Source organism: Amborella trichopoda, chromosome 11, assembly GCF_054954075.1.
Source record: "Amborella trichopoda isolate Santa Cruz 75 chromosome 11, AtrichopodaSantaCruz75HAP2 v2.0, whole genome shotgun sequence".
In the NCBI taxonomy this organism is placed as follows: domain Eukaryota; kingdom Viridiplantae; phylum Streptophyta; class Magnoliopsida; order Amborellales; family Amborellaceae; genus Amborella; species Amborella trichopoda.
This window is the reverse complement of record NC_142346.1, coordinates 15,375,163-15,393,186: the sequence shown is the minus strand read 5'-3', so window position 1 is coordinate 15,393,186 and position 18,024 is coordinate 15,375,163. Positions and strand designations below refer to the sequence as shown.

Sequence of the window (18,024 nt, the reverse complement as noted above, 5' to 3'; positions counted from 1 at the left end):
TTGTGAAAGGTAACCTTTTGTAGAGGTTCAAAAATTACTGATACAACAGATCTCCTTCAATCATTCAACTGAACTCTTTAGGAATGAGGGGCTCTGCCAAACTGACAGATAAAGGCCGATTAAGTAAACACATACAGCACAACAAATCAACCAACTTAAATACATACACTACAATGAAAGTAATGATTTGCCATCTTAAGCACAAACTCTTATGGGAAGTAATGATTTTGCAAACACACACACTACAAGGGAATCTTCTATTTTTATTTATTAATATTTTTTATATTTGGCTATGTCATGCTACAGAGAAACCAAGCTGAAGGCAAAAGGCAGAGGGGAGAGGGTAGAAGAGAGAAAATGGTACTCGTTGGTCAATGGAGGAGGTGGGATTTAGATGGCCATCATCAGAACTCTTTCTTGTCACACACACACAAGCACGCATGCATGCAGGCATACACACATTTTTGTTTCTATTTTTAACTTCAAAATAATCACACTGGAGGAAATGAGCAAGATACTGACATAGACGAGTACTATACGTAGAGGAAAGCAAATATCAATTGGCCACTTATAAATGCAATCAGTGGAGATAAGCTGACAACCATAGATTAGAACATAATCTCCTTAGAATGCCATTGTGCCACAGCAACCAACCCCAAAATCCCTTCCCCCACACCTCAAACCCACCCCAAAAAGAAAAAAAAATGCGTTGGCGGATTAGGAGTGCAGCCACAGCCGATCATGTAGCCTTTGGTCTCCAGCACCAAGCATTTCATCTACCTTTTCACCATCTCGAAAGAAATGAAAAGTCGGAGTGTAACGTATAGTTTGAGTCATGTCGGGACACTCATCTATATCTGCATATATAAATGTGTGATTTGGAAATTTGTTGCTGAGATGACAGAAGGTAGGGAGGACTTGGCTGCAAACACGACACCTGCAGAGAAGTGATTAAGTCAATAATTATAGTATAAAGCATAAAAAGAGAAACAAAAGATTGTTCAATATACAGATCAAAATACTAGTGCAGCTATTCTACAAGCTCTCAATTTTAATCACCACTAACAATTCTAGACACAAAAGAAACATTTAAAATCTGGTATTACCACTGCACCACTACAACCTTGTGAATGCTTCAAATGCACGACATTCTATCTTTTTCCAAAATAAGTAAACGGGCCCCTGACTAAGACCACTAAATGAATGACAGCATAATGGTGCAAAGGTATTTGGAGTGCAAATAAAACAGTTCGCTATGTTTTACTGTAAAAAAGTACAAACAGGATAGCTTCTGAATAGATGTTTCAGAGTTTCCAGAAAGGCATGAGCTTTTCAAATCAAAATCGTCTATTTAAAATTAATGTCAATCTGAAATAACCACTCAAATGAAGCTAGTACCTGAGTATGGCCAAACAAAATGCAGATTACCAGTTGGTTTTATCTGAATATAAAAAATAAATTATGCTGATGATACATAGGAGTTCATCAAATAAAGCCTTCAAAAAATAACCCCCGATCCTATATGTGCAAAAAAGCTCATAAAAGATTCTGTCTCAGAAGTATGCTGGAGATGAATCGCATGCACAAGGGAACTGCTATCTAATTTCTGGTTTTCTGGGAAAAGAAAACTTGCGACTATCCATCTATCATTCTGAAGGCAATAAGTGCTTCCAACCACAAACATTAGTAGAGATGGAGTACCTCAGTATTTTCGCATTTTTCTTAATGAAATTGGATCCGATTCCCATTAAATTAATTTAAAAATAATTAATTTAATTATAAATGATTTTTAGATTAATAAAATAAAAATTTTCGAGTTCTCTGGATATTTTATTTGTTCAAAATTGATTTTAAATAAGCTTAAACTGCATTTTCAAGTACACAATTATTCAAATTGAAAATACAAATGCTTATGGTTTTCTAAAAACTATTTTATAGGTTTTAAAATTATTAAAATTCATGGTGGGCATTATACTCTATGAGCCCCACCATTATAGCATAGTTTGATGAAGGTGTAGGTTCCACAAGTGCCTCCATGGGTGGCACACCCCACATCTCTCCCTCTCTTTCTATTTTGGTTGGCTTGCATGATGGGCCATTCAATTGAATGAAATAAAATATGACGGTTTTGTAATAAGGTTAACTAACTTTTCAAAAGAAGAATATGTAGAGATTTAAGTGAAAATAAAAGGAAGGTGCATTATATTTCTCTACATTATATCATTAATCGGATAGGTTAAAGAAACTAAGAGATAATGTTCTGACACCTTCTATTTGATCATGATAGCTGATTTATAGATTGTATGGCTAAAATTTCTCACCCCAAAGGTCTCTTTGATCAATGGTCGAAATGAAATCTCCATAAGGATGGCAAACCCTAGAAACCCTAACCGTAACCACAAGTCTATAAAAGATCTCTATGGGGGACCATCCCTCTCCACACCACAACCTACATCTCTCTCCCCCCTCAAGGTGGCATGCCACCCTCTCTTATCTATTTCTATCTTTATCTCTTCATCGCTCAAACTCTCTCTCTTTGACAAAAGAAGGGGCACGTCCCAACCATTGATAGAATTCTAGAGGGTCACACCCCACGCATAGAGATTGAGAAGAAAAGACATCTCTCATCCTCTGAAGGGTTTCTAAACAAAGCTTTCCATACTTGTGACATTTAAGAAATACCTTGTTCCCATGCGTCATCAGTGGAGGAGACCCGGAGTGGGGTGTATCAAGTCCAATTGAGGTAATCTTTTGGCATCTCTGTCAAGTTATTGCACTTTATGTTTCTTGTTCCCAAGTTCAAACTTTTGGTTATGAAATAAAGAGAGTGACAGCAAGTGAGAATCCAAATTTGAGTTCTTGTTTATCTATTTGAGTATTCAATGTAATCTTTGGATTTATGTAAGTGTCCTAGCCGATTTGGAAAAAGAAAAATTTTAAACTACATAAATCGTTCAAGGTTCCTACTTCTGACTTCGTATTGCAAAATGGTTTCCTTCTCAAAGGGAGTAGACTGTGAATCCCAAAAGGGTCACTTCGAGATAAGACAATTGCAACTATGGAAGAGAAATATTACTGGCCTAGACTCAAAGGAGATGCCAGTCAGCTGGTGGAGAGATGCCAAACTTGCCAGTTGAACAAAGTTCAGTCCCAAAACACAAGCTTATACACCCCTCTGCCCATCCTTTCCAACCCCTGGATAGACACTAGTATGGATTTTGTGATGGGACAACATCGCACAGTTAGAGGTTGCAAGTCCATCTTTGTCATGGTTTATCAGTTTTTGATGATGGCACGCTTCATCCCATGGAGAAATAACCTTGACACAACCCATGCGGTTGATTTATTCCTCAAGGAAGTTGTTTCCCTCTATGGAGACCCCAAAATCATGAGTCACTGTTGGCGAAATCTGTGAAGGAAGGTCAGCACCAAACTTCAGTGCAGCAGTGCTTACGCACAAACAGAACCCCAAACAGAGGTGGTGAACCGAAGCCTGGAAAATGTCCTTCAGAGTCTTACTGAGGACAAGCCCAGATGAGGTCCTATCCCATGCCGAGTTCTCCTACAACATTAGTGTCAAAAGGTCAAAAGGAAGGTTCCCTTTTGAGGTTGTGTATGGTCAGCAGCGAAGCAAAGTGCTTGACCTAGCTCCCCTTCCCGATAAAGAACAAGCTAGTGATGATGCAGAGGTACCGATCGAGCAACTTGATGACATCCACAGGCAAGTGAGAAAGAAGCTACACGCGAACCATGCCAAGTATAAGGGGATGATGCTGATCAACACAAACGAGAGAAACAGTATAATGAAGAAGATCTGATGATGGTGCACCTGCGGCGAGAGCACTTCCTGGTTAGCACCTATCAAACTAAAGTACAAGAAGATCCGCTCCTTTGAGTGCTACAAAGAATAAGCAACAACGCTTACAAAATTAAGTTCCCTGAGGGGTATAACATATCCCATGTTCCAATGTTGCTGACCTTTATGAGTATGATGGAGCACCTGTGGCAAGAGCACTTCCTCGTTAGCACCTATCAAACTGAAGTACAAGAAGGTCCGCTCCTTCGAGTGCTACAAAGAATAAGTAACAACGCTTACAAAATTAAGTTCCCTGAGGGGTATAACATATCCCATGTTTCAATGTTGCTGACCTTTATGCATATCATGGAGCACCTGTGAGCATCCAAGTTGGAAGCCCAGCTGCATAAGCGAGCAGCTGAAGTCATTCACGAAGTCTTGGATATTTGGACCATCACCACTTGGCGTTGTTCATATAACCAATACCTAGTCCAGTGGAGGGGTAAATCGGAATAATATACCACATGGATCTGAGAAAAGGACCTAAAACAGATTGATGAGGAAGCGTGGAGGAGGATCATGGCTGAGCAAGCCTCAAGGGCGAGTCATCCCTACCCAAGGGAAATTAATCTTGGCAGTTTTGTTGAGCAGCATGCCTTCGATAATGCAGAACTTTTGCTTGCAGCTCAGAATAGGTGGTATTGCAGAAACCGATTTTGTCAAAGAAAGCTTATAGAGGCCTGAAAATGGCATTCAAAGTGCAAACTACGAAATTATAGCAGTAGTTTCATCTTTATGGGCATTTTGGACTAGATTGCCTTTTGCTGCTTTCTTGCTTTATGTTTACGATTGTGATTTAAAGTTTGTAATGGTTGGTCCAGCTTGTACTTTGGCTAGGGTTATGGATTTAAATAGGTTATGATGTAGGGTGAGGTTAGTTTTTTACTTCTATCCTTAAGGTTTCCTTTTTTATTGTAAGGTGTGGCTATGGAGCTTGGCTTCTAAGTTTCCTCTACCATTTCAATCCCCTAGCGGTTTATCTTGTTTTCCTTTGCTTGACCCTTTTCCTCCATGAAGAGTTCTCCGAGATCTTTTTTTCCTTTTTTCTTTTTAAAATATTATGATGGTCCGTAGAGACCACATGATTCTGAAGGCCAAAAATTTAGGCAACGAGTGAATGTGAACCAACCTAGAACTCTCGCCCTCGCCTTTGCTCACACATGAATGTGCCGTTATGCACTCTTCACATGCTTTGCAAAGGCATTCTCTCCCTTTAAGAAATCGTCCTAAACAAATTATAAAATCTCATAGTTGTTTTGAAACACAAATTACATGATTATTTAAGAATCCCAGCCGGAATTTCTACAGTATATTCATTTCAACTGCATATTCTAGAGTTTATGAACTAGAATTTTCTAGTCCATATTTTAGAGTTCATATACTATAGACTATGAATTTTGCATATTAAAGATAGAATATATAATCCAAAGACTAACATTCAAACTATGAAATGGTCTACGGATCATGATTACAAATAATAACAAAGAGTAAAATCAATATAAATAAACCCCATTCAACCACCATTTATATGTGTGCTCTGGCTCTATCCCTCTCTCTCTAGTCACTGTGGGACTAAAGAGTAGACATGCTCAAATACATGAATCACTCCAACGATAATCTCACTGGTCCTTTCCCTATTCATGCCCTTTTAGCTATAGCCAACCTCAACAAGCACGTTCTCTCTAACAACTGTGTCAATGGTTATTTGCCTTTGCTCACACATGAATGTGCCGTTATGCACTCTTCACATGCTTCGCTAAGGCATTCTCTCCCTTTAAGAAATCGTCCTAAACAATTATAAAATCTCATAGTTGTTTTGAAACACAAATTACATGATTATTTAAGAATCCCAGCCGGAATTTCTACAGTATATTCATTTCAACTGCATATTCTAGAGTTTATGAACTAGAATTTTCTAGTCCATATTTTAGAGTTCATATACTATAGACTATGAATTTTGCATATTAAAGATAGAATATATAATCCAAAGACTAACATTCAAACTATGAAATGGTCTACGGATCATGATTACAAATAATAACAAAGAGTAAAATCAATATAAATAAACCCCATTCAACCACCATTTATATGTGTGCTCTGGCTCTATCCCTCTCTCTCTAGTCACTGTGGGACTAAAGAGTAGACATGCTCAAATACATGAATCACTCCAACGATAATCTCACTGGTCCTTTCCCTATTCATGCCCTTTTAGCTATAGCCAACCTCAACAAGCACGTTCTCTCTAACAACTGTGTCAATGGTTATTTGCCTTATTAAGTCTCTAACCTGTCAAGCCTGCAACTCCTTGACCTGAGCTCCAACTCAAATACCAGGCTCCATCCTTGTAAAACCTTCGCAAAAGCCCTAAAATCACTGAAAATCTTCTCTCTCTAAGAGGGCTCAGCCTCCGACACGATCTCTTATCGGGCACCATTCCTAAAATTCAGTCCTCCAGTGCTTTAATAGACTGGTCATAAGCTCTTGAGAATTTCTCATTGAAGTGAGAACCATGGAAGTGGTGCCAAAATATGCAGTTTCCTGCCAAAATTCAAAGTACCCACTCAAGTCCATTTAGAATTTATTTCACCAGGAAAAGACCAGAACTGCAGTCTCCCAGAAAGTAGCATTTTCCATGCCTCAGAAGAGATCTCACTATGGTTGGAGTATGAACACCCTTGTTGTCTTGAGAGAGAGGAATCCTGCCTTCATACTAAAAACTATGAAAATTGGATGAACATTTGAATTTGGGTTATGGCATTAAGTGTCAAAATCGCTGACGCAGTTCTCAGCAATAAGTAGTCGAGGGGAGAGAGAGTTCTTGGCATGTGTCAAAACATTGAGAGAGAGCTTCACTTCTTAACATGTCAGAAAACTGAAAGAGAGAGAGAGAGAGAGCGATGGGACACATTTTCTCTCCCTTATGAAATTTTCATTGTTGGACAATTTCTGGTGGTCTCAGTGTCTCGGATAGCAGATCAGCTACCTGGAGGAATGGACAATGAGATCAAGAACGTAAGGAACTCATGCCTAAAGAAGAATATAATCCAATAAGGAATCGACCCCACTAATCAAACCATTAACCACAACTGATCCCTTTGCAAAGAGAATACCATTAAAGACACACAAAACTAGAAGCTCGAGAGCTCCGAAATCACCAATAAATTTCTTCTCATAGACCACTGACCCAACATTTCTTTTTCTCTCTATAAAACCAGGAAACTCGTCTCCATCTCTAGAAACTGTTGGGGCATCCATCTTCACTCTGTCTTACCTCACTCCATCGATACTCTTTAGTCCCACATCCACTAGAGAGAGGTAGAGGTAAAGGACAAGTATAAAATGTTTTTAAGTTCATCTACAAATTCACTTAATAAGAAAGCTATTAAGTCAGGGCGGGCTTGGGCCTCAACTGAGGCATTCAGGCAAGGTTCTGGCCTAGCCCCGAGATTTCATTTAAGGTCCTGCTCAAGCCCGTTCCATTGGCAGCCCTACTTACAGCCCAAGTAGCGTTACATGGTTTAGAAAATTTAAAGGATCCTTTTTTGTTCATGATGATATTAAAGAAGTGCAAATAATCATCCTCACTTGATGAAGCAGTCAACCTAAAAGATGTTTGCTCACGTTCTGCATATGAATGGCATAAACAATCCTGGAAGTGATAAGGATGGAATCAGTAATCTTGAATATGTTCCTAATCACAAGACTTAGATAAAATATCCTGTGAAGGAATACAGGAAGGAACATGTGACATAATACTCAAAAGTCAAAAGGAATTATAGACTCAATCTAAGGGTTAAATTTGGGATGCAATGATGCAAGATCTAAGAGATCTTATAGACAAATCAAAAACTAAGAGTAGATCATGATGCGTAAAGAACTATAATCTTGCTCTTTTCAAATTCCATGTAGAAAGAGTACAATAATTGACCTTCAAATAACTGCTAAGCCCTTTGTTGTCAATTAGATCGGGTAACACATGCGTAAGCCACAAAGACAAACTCTGAAGAAGCCAACAAGATTTTGTTATGCAGTAAGATCTCCATTAGTAATTGACTTCACTAACTCCAATAAGAGAAGTGAGAACGGACACCTGGACATGACAGTTTATTTATGCTCAATAGAAAGAATATACATAATATCACAAAAACCTCACATCATATTCAAGTCGAACAGGAATATCTGGGTATCATGGTCCCATTTACAGATCCAACCTGATTCCTGTGAACTGCAGATTGTTGCACTATAAACTACACTGGTAGAAAACAGGAAAATGGATCCAATTGGCTGAGGATAATAGGGTGTATTTATTAAACACAATTTGGGAGCTACAAATTTACAAAATAAAAATCATGCAGTACAAGCAGAAGGTATTTTCCAGTTGTTGCATATAGCTGTTTATGACAAAAGGGAGCATATCGATTTTACCAATTCAATTTCCGGTAAGACAATCGAATCTAATTACCTTTAGATAAAGCCACATCCATCTGTTTTCAATGAGCAGTATACCATCTTCTTTTTTTTGATAAAGTTAACTGATATTAACAAGGAGTAAGTTACAAGAGTTTGGGTGTAGCAGCCCTCACAAAAAAAAGGTGCCACCCGGGCCCAGAGGCCAAGGTAAAAAAGAGCAGTATACCATCTTAAATCTAGAAAGTATTGGACCTGTGCACATAGTTGTCTTTTCTGCATTGCTAGTTCCAACCCAAAGTGAAGACACAGCTATGTAAAAGAAGCTTTTCATTGCCATAAGAAGATTCCCTAATTACACCTAAACTACTTGAGTCATTCCCATGAAATTTACTTCTCTTGGTACATCATACATAAGAAGACAACATAACAAACCAAAATCTATAGGTAGTATACTGCTAAACCACCATGGACATACAGTCAGTCCTACAACTAATCAACAGATCAATGGAATTCCCTTAAATACTGAATTTCTAATAGGTTTCACAAAGACCATGTGTTAAGAAGAACCCCAACAATACAACCCATAGTTGAATCCCCACTACCATAGGCTCAGAGAAGGGCAATATGTCACTCTTCCCATCCCTCATGACATACCCCAGCATAATTTATTACCCATTCTTTGGAAATCTCAATAAAGTTCTTCATTTAGATTCAAAGTTTGACTTCACTATTCTTTTAATGACTTTGTACCTATATCACCATGTTAGATTTTTAGTTACATGTTGCATAGGCATGTGATCATGGTAGATTTATATATACACGTCACTAGTGATTTAAAGCACCAGGATATAGGCACAGACTCACCCCAGTTGCTCAGGTCTGGTAGGATGCCGTTCCAGATTAAAAACCTTACAACTTGTCTAGTAGCACTGAGTCCTGGATCCTACTGTACTATTTACTCAAAGACTCAGCTGTATCATGTTGAGATTTTGCCGAGTCAAACTGGATGACTCAGGCTTGGGATCCTAGCAAGTTTGACCCTGACTTCATGTTTTTAATCTCCATCAATATGCAAAACAGTATTGCATATTGACAAGGTATGAAATACACAGATTAAAATGATAGAAGCTAGAAATCCATCACTCATAGAGATTAGGGGCAGAAGCACAAGTTACACAGTTTCTTGCCATGCTCAAACACAATTGATCATCAAGAATCTCACGGTACCAACATTAAGAGAACTCAAACTCCCTGCATCTTAAGAAAATTGTAGAAGTTAAAGGTCATTGAAGAGGACAAACCTAAGATTAAACATTCAAAACAAATTGTACTCAAAGAAAAAAGCTTGCATAAAAAACATGGCCAATCGATTAGGAAAATGAGGGTTATGATCAAAGACATCCATAATACAACTCCTAGAAAGCTAAAGAAAGCATCTTTCCAATCTACGGCCAAGTTCGCTGATTGAAACAACAGTTGCTTTTTTTAGTTTTTTTTGGATAAGTTATTTAAAACAGTTTTCCCAAACAAAATCCAAACTATCATAGTAGATATCAAACCATAATCCCCATACCAGCTAAAATTGTTACCATTAATGAAAATCACACCAATTTTCCCGATAATACAAGAAAAGACCAAAAAAAATACAATAAGACAGAAGAAGCATACCAAGAAGCTCCATAATTGATAATAGCCTGCACATAAAATTCCCAAAACTATTCATGAACAACTTCAGTATAATCCAGCCCATTTTGGGTAGACATTAAAGGAGAAAATTAAGTCCAAGGGATAAAAGACACTGCAACAATCCCAAAGTTTAGATTCCAAGCAAGATCAGACTTGATGCCGATTTTTTTCTTCCTCTATGGGTAGATCAGCGCCGGATTCCAGCCTAAGATGTCGATTCAGTACAGTTCAATCTTTAAGTGTGTGTGCTTATGGAGAAAGTTAATATGAGGTGTCAACCTTATACTATTGAAGTAAGGCACATCTTAAAATCCGATTGAAAAAGGTTGCTCTAATGAAAGAAGACTGAAATTGATAATCTCAACCTCGAGATGTATAGAAGTGAAAAAAAAAAAAAAAGGCGTTAAGTTAAAAAGATAGTGCATCTTGTAACACATTGTCTGGACCATCCATTTTAAAAAATTTTAAGTGTTCATATGTCTACGCTATCTGCATCCTTTTTAGAGCCTTGAATTTCATAATTAGGAATAACAAGAGATTATAATGTTATTGAAATGCTTTCCAACACTGAAACTGCATCTTTCAATATAGTTTTGAAGTGCGCCCTACTTCAATAGTATAAGGTTGACATATTGATGCCAGCATTATATTATAATATAATGGAACCACGGTTTTAAAAAACCATATTTGTAGTATTTGTGTGATCTCAAATTTTGCAATCGCACTCTTGTCATCCCAACAATCAATGCTAATCAATGCTCAAAAGAAAACAAGCTGAATTTTCGCCCTAGAAAATATCAAAATGAGTCACACTTCAACAATGAATCCAGATCATCCATTTGGTGGACATTGAGATCTAGGCTTTTAAGAAATCAAAATCAATTTTTTGCTTTGAGAATTGCTCACCTAACGTTCATAAGGCCATCTACAAAATTCAGGACAAGATTTGGGACCGGAAAATAAACCGTGAAAGGCCTTGATCCAATCATACCATCAAATGGATGGTGCTATGTTGATTGGGTTGAAAAATGCAAGATTCATGGTTGGTTTCCATTTTTTTTTTTAGATTATTCATTATAGTGAATTGAGTGTATGTTCAAAAATCTGGGTCAAACAAGTGCTCCTAACATGATTTTTTACAGTATATTTCAACTAGAAGAGAGTTGCATGAAATCACTCCCCATGTATAGAGGGAGAGAATAACCGAGCCAAGTCATTTCGACGTTCAAGTGACAGAGAGAGAAAACCTATGAAAGAACGATCGAAGTGAGAGACTCACAGGATGTTTGGTACGTTTGAGGTGGTCGAGCAAATCTTTGATGTCCTTGTCACTCGATGCCTTCTTGAGGTTCATATGGAGGTTTGTCGGCAGATTCAAGCCCGTCCCCTCCAATCCTCCTCTTTTTGGTGCCTCCGCCTCATTACCACTCTCAATCGAATGATCGCCCATTTTTCTTCTACTGCTTTCCTTCCACAAATACACATGGAAAATTTCAGTAAACTAAACTGCTCGGATACAGTATAAGAGGTCATCAAAGAGAGGAACACAGACATGGAAGACTCCAATTTCCACCTAAATTTTCCTATATACCTCCATTAATCCCCTAACACACCAGATGAACCCAAATAAGAAACATTTCCAAGCACAAAATAAGCAGAAAAAAAGCGTGAATATGAGGTTAGGAAAATCTAGCTTACACAGAGATGCACTAGCCCTTCTTCAACTCACCAAAGAGATGCTCTGATTTCAGCACCGTGACTTCGATAAGACTGGAGCCAATTAGGGTCTTTCTATCTTTCTCCTCCGTCTAAGGTTTTCCCCTCTCTCTGACCCCGAACCAGTCCTCTCACTCTCATTCTTTGCAACGATGGTGCTCTCTATGTCTCTCTATCCTTCTATGCTTGCTCTCTTTCTTCGTCGAACTATCTCATTTGAAAAGACAGGAGGTTCAGCCAAACATGGAGATGACCTACTCATTCATACGGGAACTCTCGGATTCTTACGGACCTTCCTTTCATGGGATTGTGTATTGTGATTATGTTGAGGTTACAATCACTGCTAACTTCGAATTGGATGTCTTGAGGTATGTCAAAAGCTTGTCTTTGAATTTTAAATTCTTAATACACTTACAACACCTGATTTAAAATATAAAATATGGGTGCAGTTTGTGTAGAGCCTAGGCTCCAAACAATCAAATTAGAGACTACCTTCAAATAGTGTCGAGAAATGTGGTTTCAATATCGGAGATCTTTGTGATAGCCTTAAAATATATTTTCATCTTTATTAGTAAAGTTTAAAGCTTCAAAAATAGTGTAGATCGACAGATCTATGAAAACTTGAAAATCTTGAAAATTGACGGTCCAAAAATGCGTTACAAAATACACTATTTCCAAAACTTGAAATCCATTTTTTCTATGTCCATGCATCTTGATGTTGAGATTATCAATTTGAGGATATTTGGGTATCAAAACAATCTTTTCTAGTAAAATCTTTGAGGTAGGCTCTTAGTTGATTGTTTAGAGCCTCGGCTCTATATAAACTTTTCCCTTAAAATATTAAGACCGATCGATTTAAATTTTTAAGAAGAAATGATTGTGACTGTACTAAGAGTAAATAGTCTCTTTATATTCAGCAAAAAATATATATTCTCTTTATATATTTTTTTTCTTATTTCTCATAAAGAGTGAAAGCCAATGTTTTCTTTCCTCTTCCTTCACCTAAGACTCACATTTTGTCACTGTAAAATTATGGCGATGCTCCAAACACCAACATCACAATTGGAATTGGGGACTTCTCCACCACCTATAGAGACAGAGAGTAACAGGTAAGAGATCAATGGGTCAAGTCAAGGTTTGAAAATTCGATGATCCAGATCAAAATCGTCTGATCTAGATTGAGAATCGTCAATAGCGATCCAAATCCCTCAAATATGTCGAGATCTGGCCGTGCCCCCCCTGAACTAGCCATCCTTGTGTACTGTGATTAAAGTGAGGTTACAATCAACACTAACTTCGAATTGGATGTCTTGAGGTATGCAAAAGATTTTTCTTTGAATTTTAACTCTTGTCGATGATACACTTACGACAACCTGATTTAAAATATAAAATATGGGTGCGGTTTGTGCAGAGCCTACCTAGGCCCTCTAAATAATCAAATTAGAGCCTACCTTCAAATAGTGTCGAGAAATGTGGTTTCAATATTGGAAATCTTTGTGATAGTTTTAAAATATATTTTCAATTTTATTTGTAAAGTTTAAAGCTTCAAAAATAGTGTAGATCGACAGATCTATGAAAACTTGAAAATTTTGAAAATTGACGATCCAAAAATGCGCTACAGAATACATTATTTCCGAAACTTGAAATCCATTTTTTCTCATGTCCATGCATCTTGATGTCGAGATTATCAATTTGAGGATATTTGGGCATCAAAACAATCTTTTCTAGTGAAATTTTTGAGGTAGGCTCTTATGTGATTGTTTAGAGCCTCGACTCTATATAAACTTTTCCCTTAAAATATTCAGACCGCTCGATTTAAATTTTTAAGAAGAAATGATTGTGACTTGTACTAAGAGTAAATAGTCTCTTTATATTCAACCAAAAAATATATATTCTCTTTGCATATTTTTTTTCTTATTTCTCATAAAGAGTGAAAACCAATGTTTTCTTTCCTCTTCCTTCACCTAAGACTCACATTTTGTCACTGTAAAATAATGGCGATGCTCCAAAAACGAACATCATCACAATTGGAACTGGAGAACTTAAGAAGTACCTGGTTTCTGTGTTTGATAACCTCCTGGGAAGTTAAAGAAGTTCCTGGTTTCTGTGTTTGATAACCTCCTAGGAAGTTAAAGAAGTTAGTGGGCCTCCTCTACAGGGTTCCACTGGCGCATATTGTTACGGTAATATTTAGCAGTTATAATAAAGCCTCGTTAGGTTGATTTCTTTAAACTAGATGGAACTAAATATTAAGCATAAATAATTAATAAAAAGTACAAGGCATTATAGCTCAAACATAAATAGAGAAAATGCAGATAAAGCCAAAACAAAGTACCACAATGAATTTTAGTAATCATTGGAAGTTCAAAGTACAATCCAATAACCAAGTTCTACAACAACGACAATGCAGATCTATATCATCTAGACACTTTAAAAAGAAACAACGCAACAAATTGTCATATAGAGCTTAAGGAAACTCAATGCGTTGAATATGCCAAAACAGTACAAAGTAAAACCATCATAGAATTCAACATAAAATATCAGAATACGAATGCATTGACCACAATTTAACATGCTGAACTGTTTAGCATTTAGCACACAAAAGGGTTCCCAAGGATGCCAAAAAAGACAATGTTGGAAATGTACATGCTCAACCAGAAACATAACCACCCTGTACTATTGAACCATAAATAAAGCATAACAAAAGAGAGCATAATAACATAAATCTAATCAAATCCTATAAAAGAGAGCAAGATAATTAGCAAGGGACTATTCTTCAAGCATAGGTTTCTCTACGTTCAAGTTGTCTATAATTCAAATTCACATTCATAAAAACCCAAGCAAAAGGTGCATAGAATATGGCAGGTATACACAATCAGTAAGGAGCTAAATGGCAATTAATAGACTAGAGAGCATAGAAATAGATAAGTATCAGAACAAGGAAATATCTCATATAAGAAGAGAACCCAAGGTCTCATCTGCGGTTAAAGCAATGTCTTCCATTATGAGCCATTCCATATGACATGTCATAATCAGAATATTGTCATCAAGTCCATCCCCAGCTAATGCTCTCTCTCTCTACACCCACATGTTGCATGAAAACATCTCACCTGATAACTTCACCTTCCCCTTAATGACTAAATCATGCTAACTTTGTGATGCCATCATAATCATTGCAGCCAATCTTATTGTTTCCTTCAAACCAAATACAACTGAAGATCCTTACAGTAAATAACAGATAGGATGCTAATATTCATGATAGAATGTTGCCGCAATTTGCAGCATAATGAAGAAAACCTTCTCAATAACTCAGCAATAATTTTCTAAAGCGCATTGAAAAGGTTAATGGATAAATTGAATTGTCATCCAAACGACATCCGAGCAGTTTCAAAAATAAGGATGTGACATGGATTAGTTAAACAGAAATACAGAAAAAACGACAAACAACATTTTAATTAGCCATGAAAGTAAAGTTGATCACTTCGAAAATCAGTGTTCAATAAGAGCACTGAAACCAAATCCTCATTCATTATGAACCCTAGACCACCTTCCAATTTCCAAATTTGACTATGACCATTCCCAGAAACTAAAGTTTCTTGACAAAAGTCCTACAAAACTAAAACCAATAATCCTCATTTGATGCTAATAGTCTCTGAAAAATAGTATATGGGTTTCAAATTTCTTCTCTCTCTTGGTGCCATGGCATGGACAAATAGTCCTTGTGCTTGGTATCACAGAACTCGAAGAAGTTGGGGATGGTGGTCTCATAGTCTGATAGGTTTGGAAGTGAAGGATCAAAGTGGTGGTGTTCAAAGTCCATAAAGGGTCCAGATTGGTGAAGAGTAAGGAGATCCAGCCTTACCCCAGTACCAAAACAATCTGCAGTTGAATTGGAGAATGAGTTTAGGAGAAGAGAATATGGTTTTTTGTGTGGATTTGAACCAAGCAAGTAGGAGAAGAGGTAGAGGAGAGAGATACAGGAAAATATGAATTGCCCAAGCTAATCAAAACTACTTTTTTTACAGATTACCCAAGCTAATCTGAAAATCTGAACAAAGTAAGTCTTTTTTTTTTTCCTAATCTTGAGCATTCTTGGAGCTCTAATTCAATTTTTTGAATTTTTTATGGGATTGTTTCCATAATAAAAACAATATAACAAATTTTAAGGTTTGCATGAACTAGGCTGATGCTAATGTCGCAATCTCACAGCGAATCAAGCCAATCAAAATTACAGCAGTCTGGAATGCAGTATACTGATTCCATCAAGAACCCAAACTATCAAATGATTGTGCACATCCATATTCTTATCATGCAGACAACCAACAAGCTCTCTAATATCTTATCATGCAGACAACCAACAAGCACTCTAATACGGATAGATTGTCAGGGAACTTGATTTCAAGCACTCAAAACAATCAGTTAACCCTGAATCTAGATTTACAACATAGAAAAATCCCGTAATAAAGCTTTTGCATTGCCTTAGAATTCGATTTACAACATAGAAAACTATTAAACCAATTTAATATTACATTCAACATAGGAAATTATACAAAAATAAGTAGATTTAACCCTAGAAATGTTTTTATAGGGTTTCCTCCAAAACAAACACTGAGAACAGTGTTGTTAACAGAGAAATCCGAAATTAGCAAGAAAAAAGAAGAAGAAAAATGCAAAATCAAAAAAGAACTCACTAATTGGAGGTACTTGTTGAGGTTGCAAGGCCTCGAATAGTACTGGGCGAGAGGCTGCCTTTACTGGGAAGAGAGAGCGAGAGAAAACTTTCGCAGAGAAATCCGAAATTAGCAAGAAAAAAGAAGAAGAAAAATGCAAAATCAACAAAGAACTCACTAATTGGAGGTACTTGTTGAGGTTGCAAGGCCGCGAATAGTACTGAGCGAGAGGCTGCCTTTACTGGGAAGAGAGAGCGAGAGAAAACTTTCGCAGTGAAGCTGCTGTTTTGCTGAGCGGCTAATTGCGAAGAGAGGGGTGCTGAGCGGCTGAGTAATTACGGAAGTTCCAACTTCCAGGAAGCAACTCCCTCTTATCAAACACACCATAGAGACACGGCGTAATTGGTCAGAAGAGATTAATGGGTGAAGTGAAGGTTTGAAAATTCGACGATCCATATCAGAATCGCCTGATTTAGATTGATAATCGTCAACGGCGATCTAAATCCCTCAAATACGTCGGGACCCCCCCTACACTGGCCAACTCAATCGTCACACACAACCGGCCACAGCCTTGCCATTTTGTTATTTTTTTTAGTCTCTATCACTAGAACTTTTTATATACTCTTTCCAAAATTTGATGTGGTTTCTCTCTCTAAAATTAAAATGTGATATTGTTTCTCTTTCTAAAAATTTTGAAATAGCTTCTCTCTCTAAAAATTTGAGATAGTTTCTTTCTCTAAAATATGATAGTTTATTTTTAAAACTTAAAACTTGAGATAGTTTCTTTCTCTAAAATTTTGAGATAGTTTCTCTTTAAAAAAATTTGGTACTTTCTCTCTCTAAAATTTTACCATACTTTTTCTCTCTAAAATTTTAACATACTTTCTCTATCTAAAATTTTAACATACTTTCTCTATCTAAAAGTTACAATTTAAGATAGTTTCTCTATTTAAAAATTTTGAAATAGTTTCTTTGTTTAAAAAAATTAGGTACTCTCTCTTTCTAAAATTTTCATACCTATCAAATGTTTCCTATGTTTCGGTTTGAGGGGGGCCAACGAGTGAAATCTATAGGCCTTGGAAATTCAAGAAAATAGGTTTTGGGATGAAAATGAAATCATGGAAAAGTAGGCCTTATTCTATGATTTTGATTTTTTTTATTTTAAGCCATCCAAACCATAGATTTTAGCTATATTCAAGTTATTAGAAATTCATGCCTTAAAGTCCATGTACCCAAACAGTCCCTAGATTTTTTGGGACCCAACTTCACTATACCTGATTTTCCCGATATTTTTGGAGACCCAATGCCATCATGCTTTTTCATGGAAGAAACCCAAGTTCCCCTGGTCATTTTTTTAGGAAAATTGATACCACATCCTAGACTGATATGTCAGTTCTCTCTCTAATGTAGTCATTGATTGCACTCTCTCACTCTTGCAAGAACTTCCATTTTATCCAAGCGTTTCAGGTATACTTGCTTCTCTATTCCAATATTAGAATCTATGAAGACAACATGGATCGAGATTTGTTGGGAGGATTAGATGGCCTCAAATAATGGCCATGGGACTTCTCCGTTATGGACCCATCCCTAGTTTTCGAGTGCATAAATGAGTGATGGAATCATGGAACCAGCTGTGATCTTGATGAATAGTTGGTCTATTCAACAAGGAGAGGCATACAACTGATG

General features: G+C 36.9%; 1 protein-coding gene and 1 long non-coding RNA gene across 40 annotated transcripts; both read right to left on the bottom strand.

Annotated features, from left to right (window-relative positions):
* Positions 1-540: 540 nt before the first annotated feature.
* On the bottom strand, positions 541-16,897 carry LOC18444850 (Thioredoxin superfamily protein). 39 transcript variants are annotated; one of them, XR_002282780.2, is made up of 7 exons: positions 16,517-16,891; positions 16,360-16,446; positions 11,232-11,415; positions 9,935-9,960; positions 7,785-7,946; positions 7,442-7,505; positions 541-937 (listed from the first exon to the last, which is right to left on the bottom strand). XR_002282780.2 is itself a non-coding variant. In XM_088852573.1 (7 exons), the coding sequence occupies exons 5-7, from the start codon at positions 11,400-11,402 to the stop codon at positions 718-720; spliced, it is 417 nt and encodes a 138-aa protein (XP_088708699.1). In that variant the 5' UTR covers positions 11,403-11,412; positions 11,682-11,875; positions 13,722-13,789; positions 16,360-16,446; positions 16,517-16,642; the 3' UTR covers positions 541-717. The 39 variants fall into 39 exon arrangements, 32 of the variants coding, with proteins under 32 accessions (XP_088708699.1, XP_088708697.1, XP_088708686.1 ...); XR_016045039.1 differs by having other exon boundaries at positions 11,232-11,420; positions 16,517-16,689; XR_016045038.1 differs by lacking the exons at positions 7,442-7,505; positions 16,517-16,891 and adding exons at positions 11,682-11,875; positions 13,722-13,789 and having other exon boundaries at positions 11,232-11,420; positions 16,360-16,499.
* LOC148779770 (uncharacterized) lies at positions 3,734-4,254 on the bottom strand. Its single transcript, XR_016045042.1, has 3 exons — positions 4,150-4,254; positions 3,926-4,000; positions 3,734-3,829 (listed from the first exon to the last, which is right to left on the bottom strand). It is a non-coding gene; the product is annotated as an uncharacterized LOC148779770 (long non-coding RNA).
* Positions 16,898-18,024: the final 1,127 nt, after the last annotated feature.

What these genes read in the sequence shown, in the direction of transcription:
- LOC18444850 (XM_020673965.2), bottom strand. Translation starts at nt 16,794, where the DNA reads ATGGATCGTCGAATTTTCAAACCTTCACTTCACCCATTAATCTCTTCT. An exon ending in TCAACAAGTACCTCCAATTA is followed by an intron (nt 16,447 to 16,516) that starts GTGAGTTCTTTG and finishes TCTCTGCGAAAG; the next exon opens with TTTTCTCTCGCTCTCTCTTC. An exon ending in TCAAACGTACCAAACATCCT is followed by an intron (nt 9,982 to 11,231) that starts GTGAGTCTCTCA and finishes GTTCATGAATAG; the next exon opens with TTTTGGGAATTTTATGTGCA.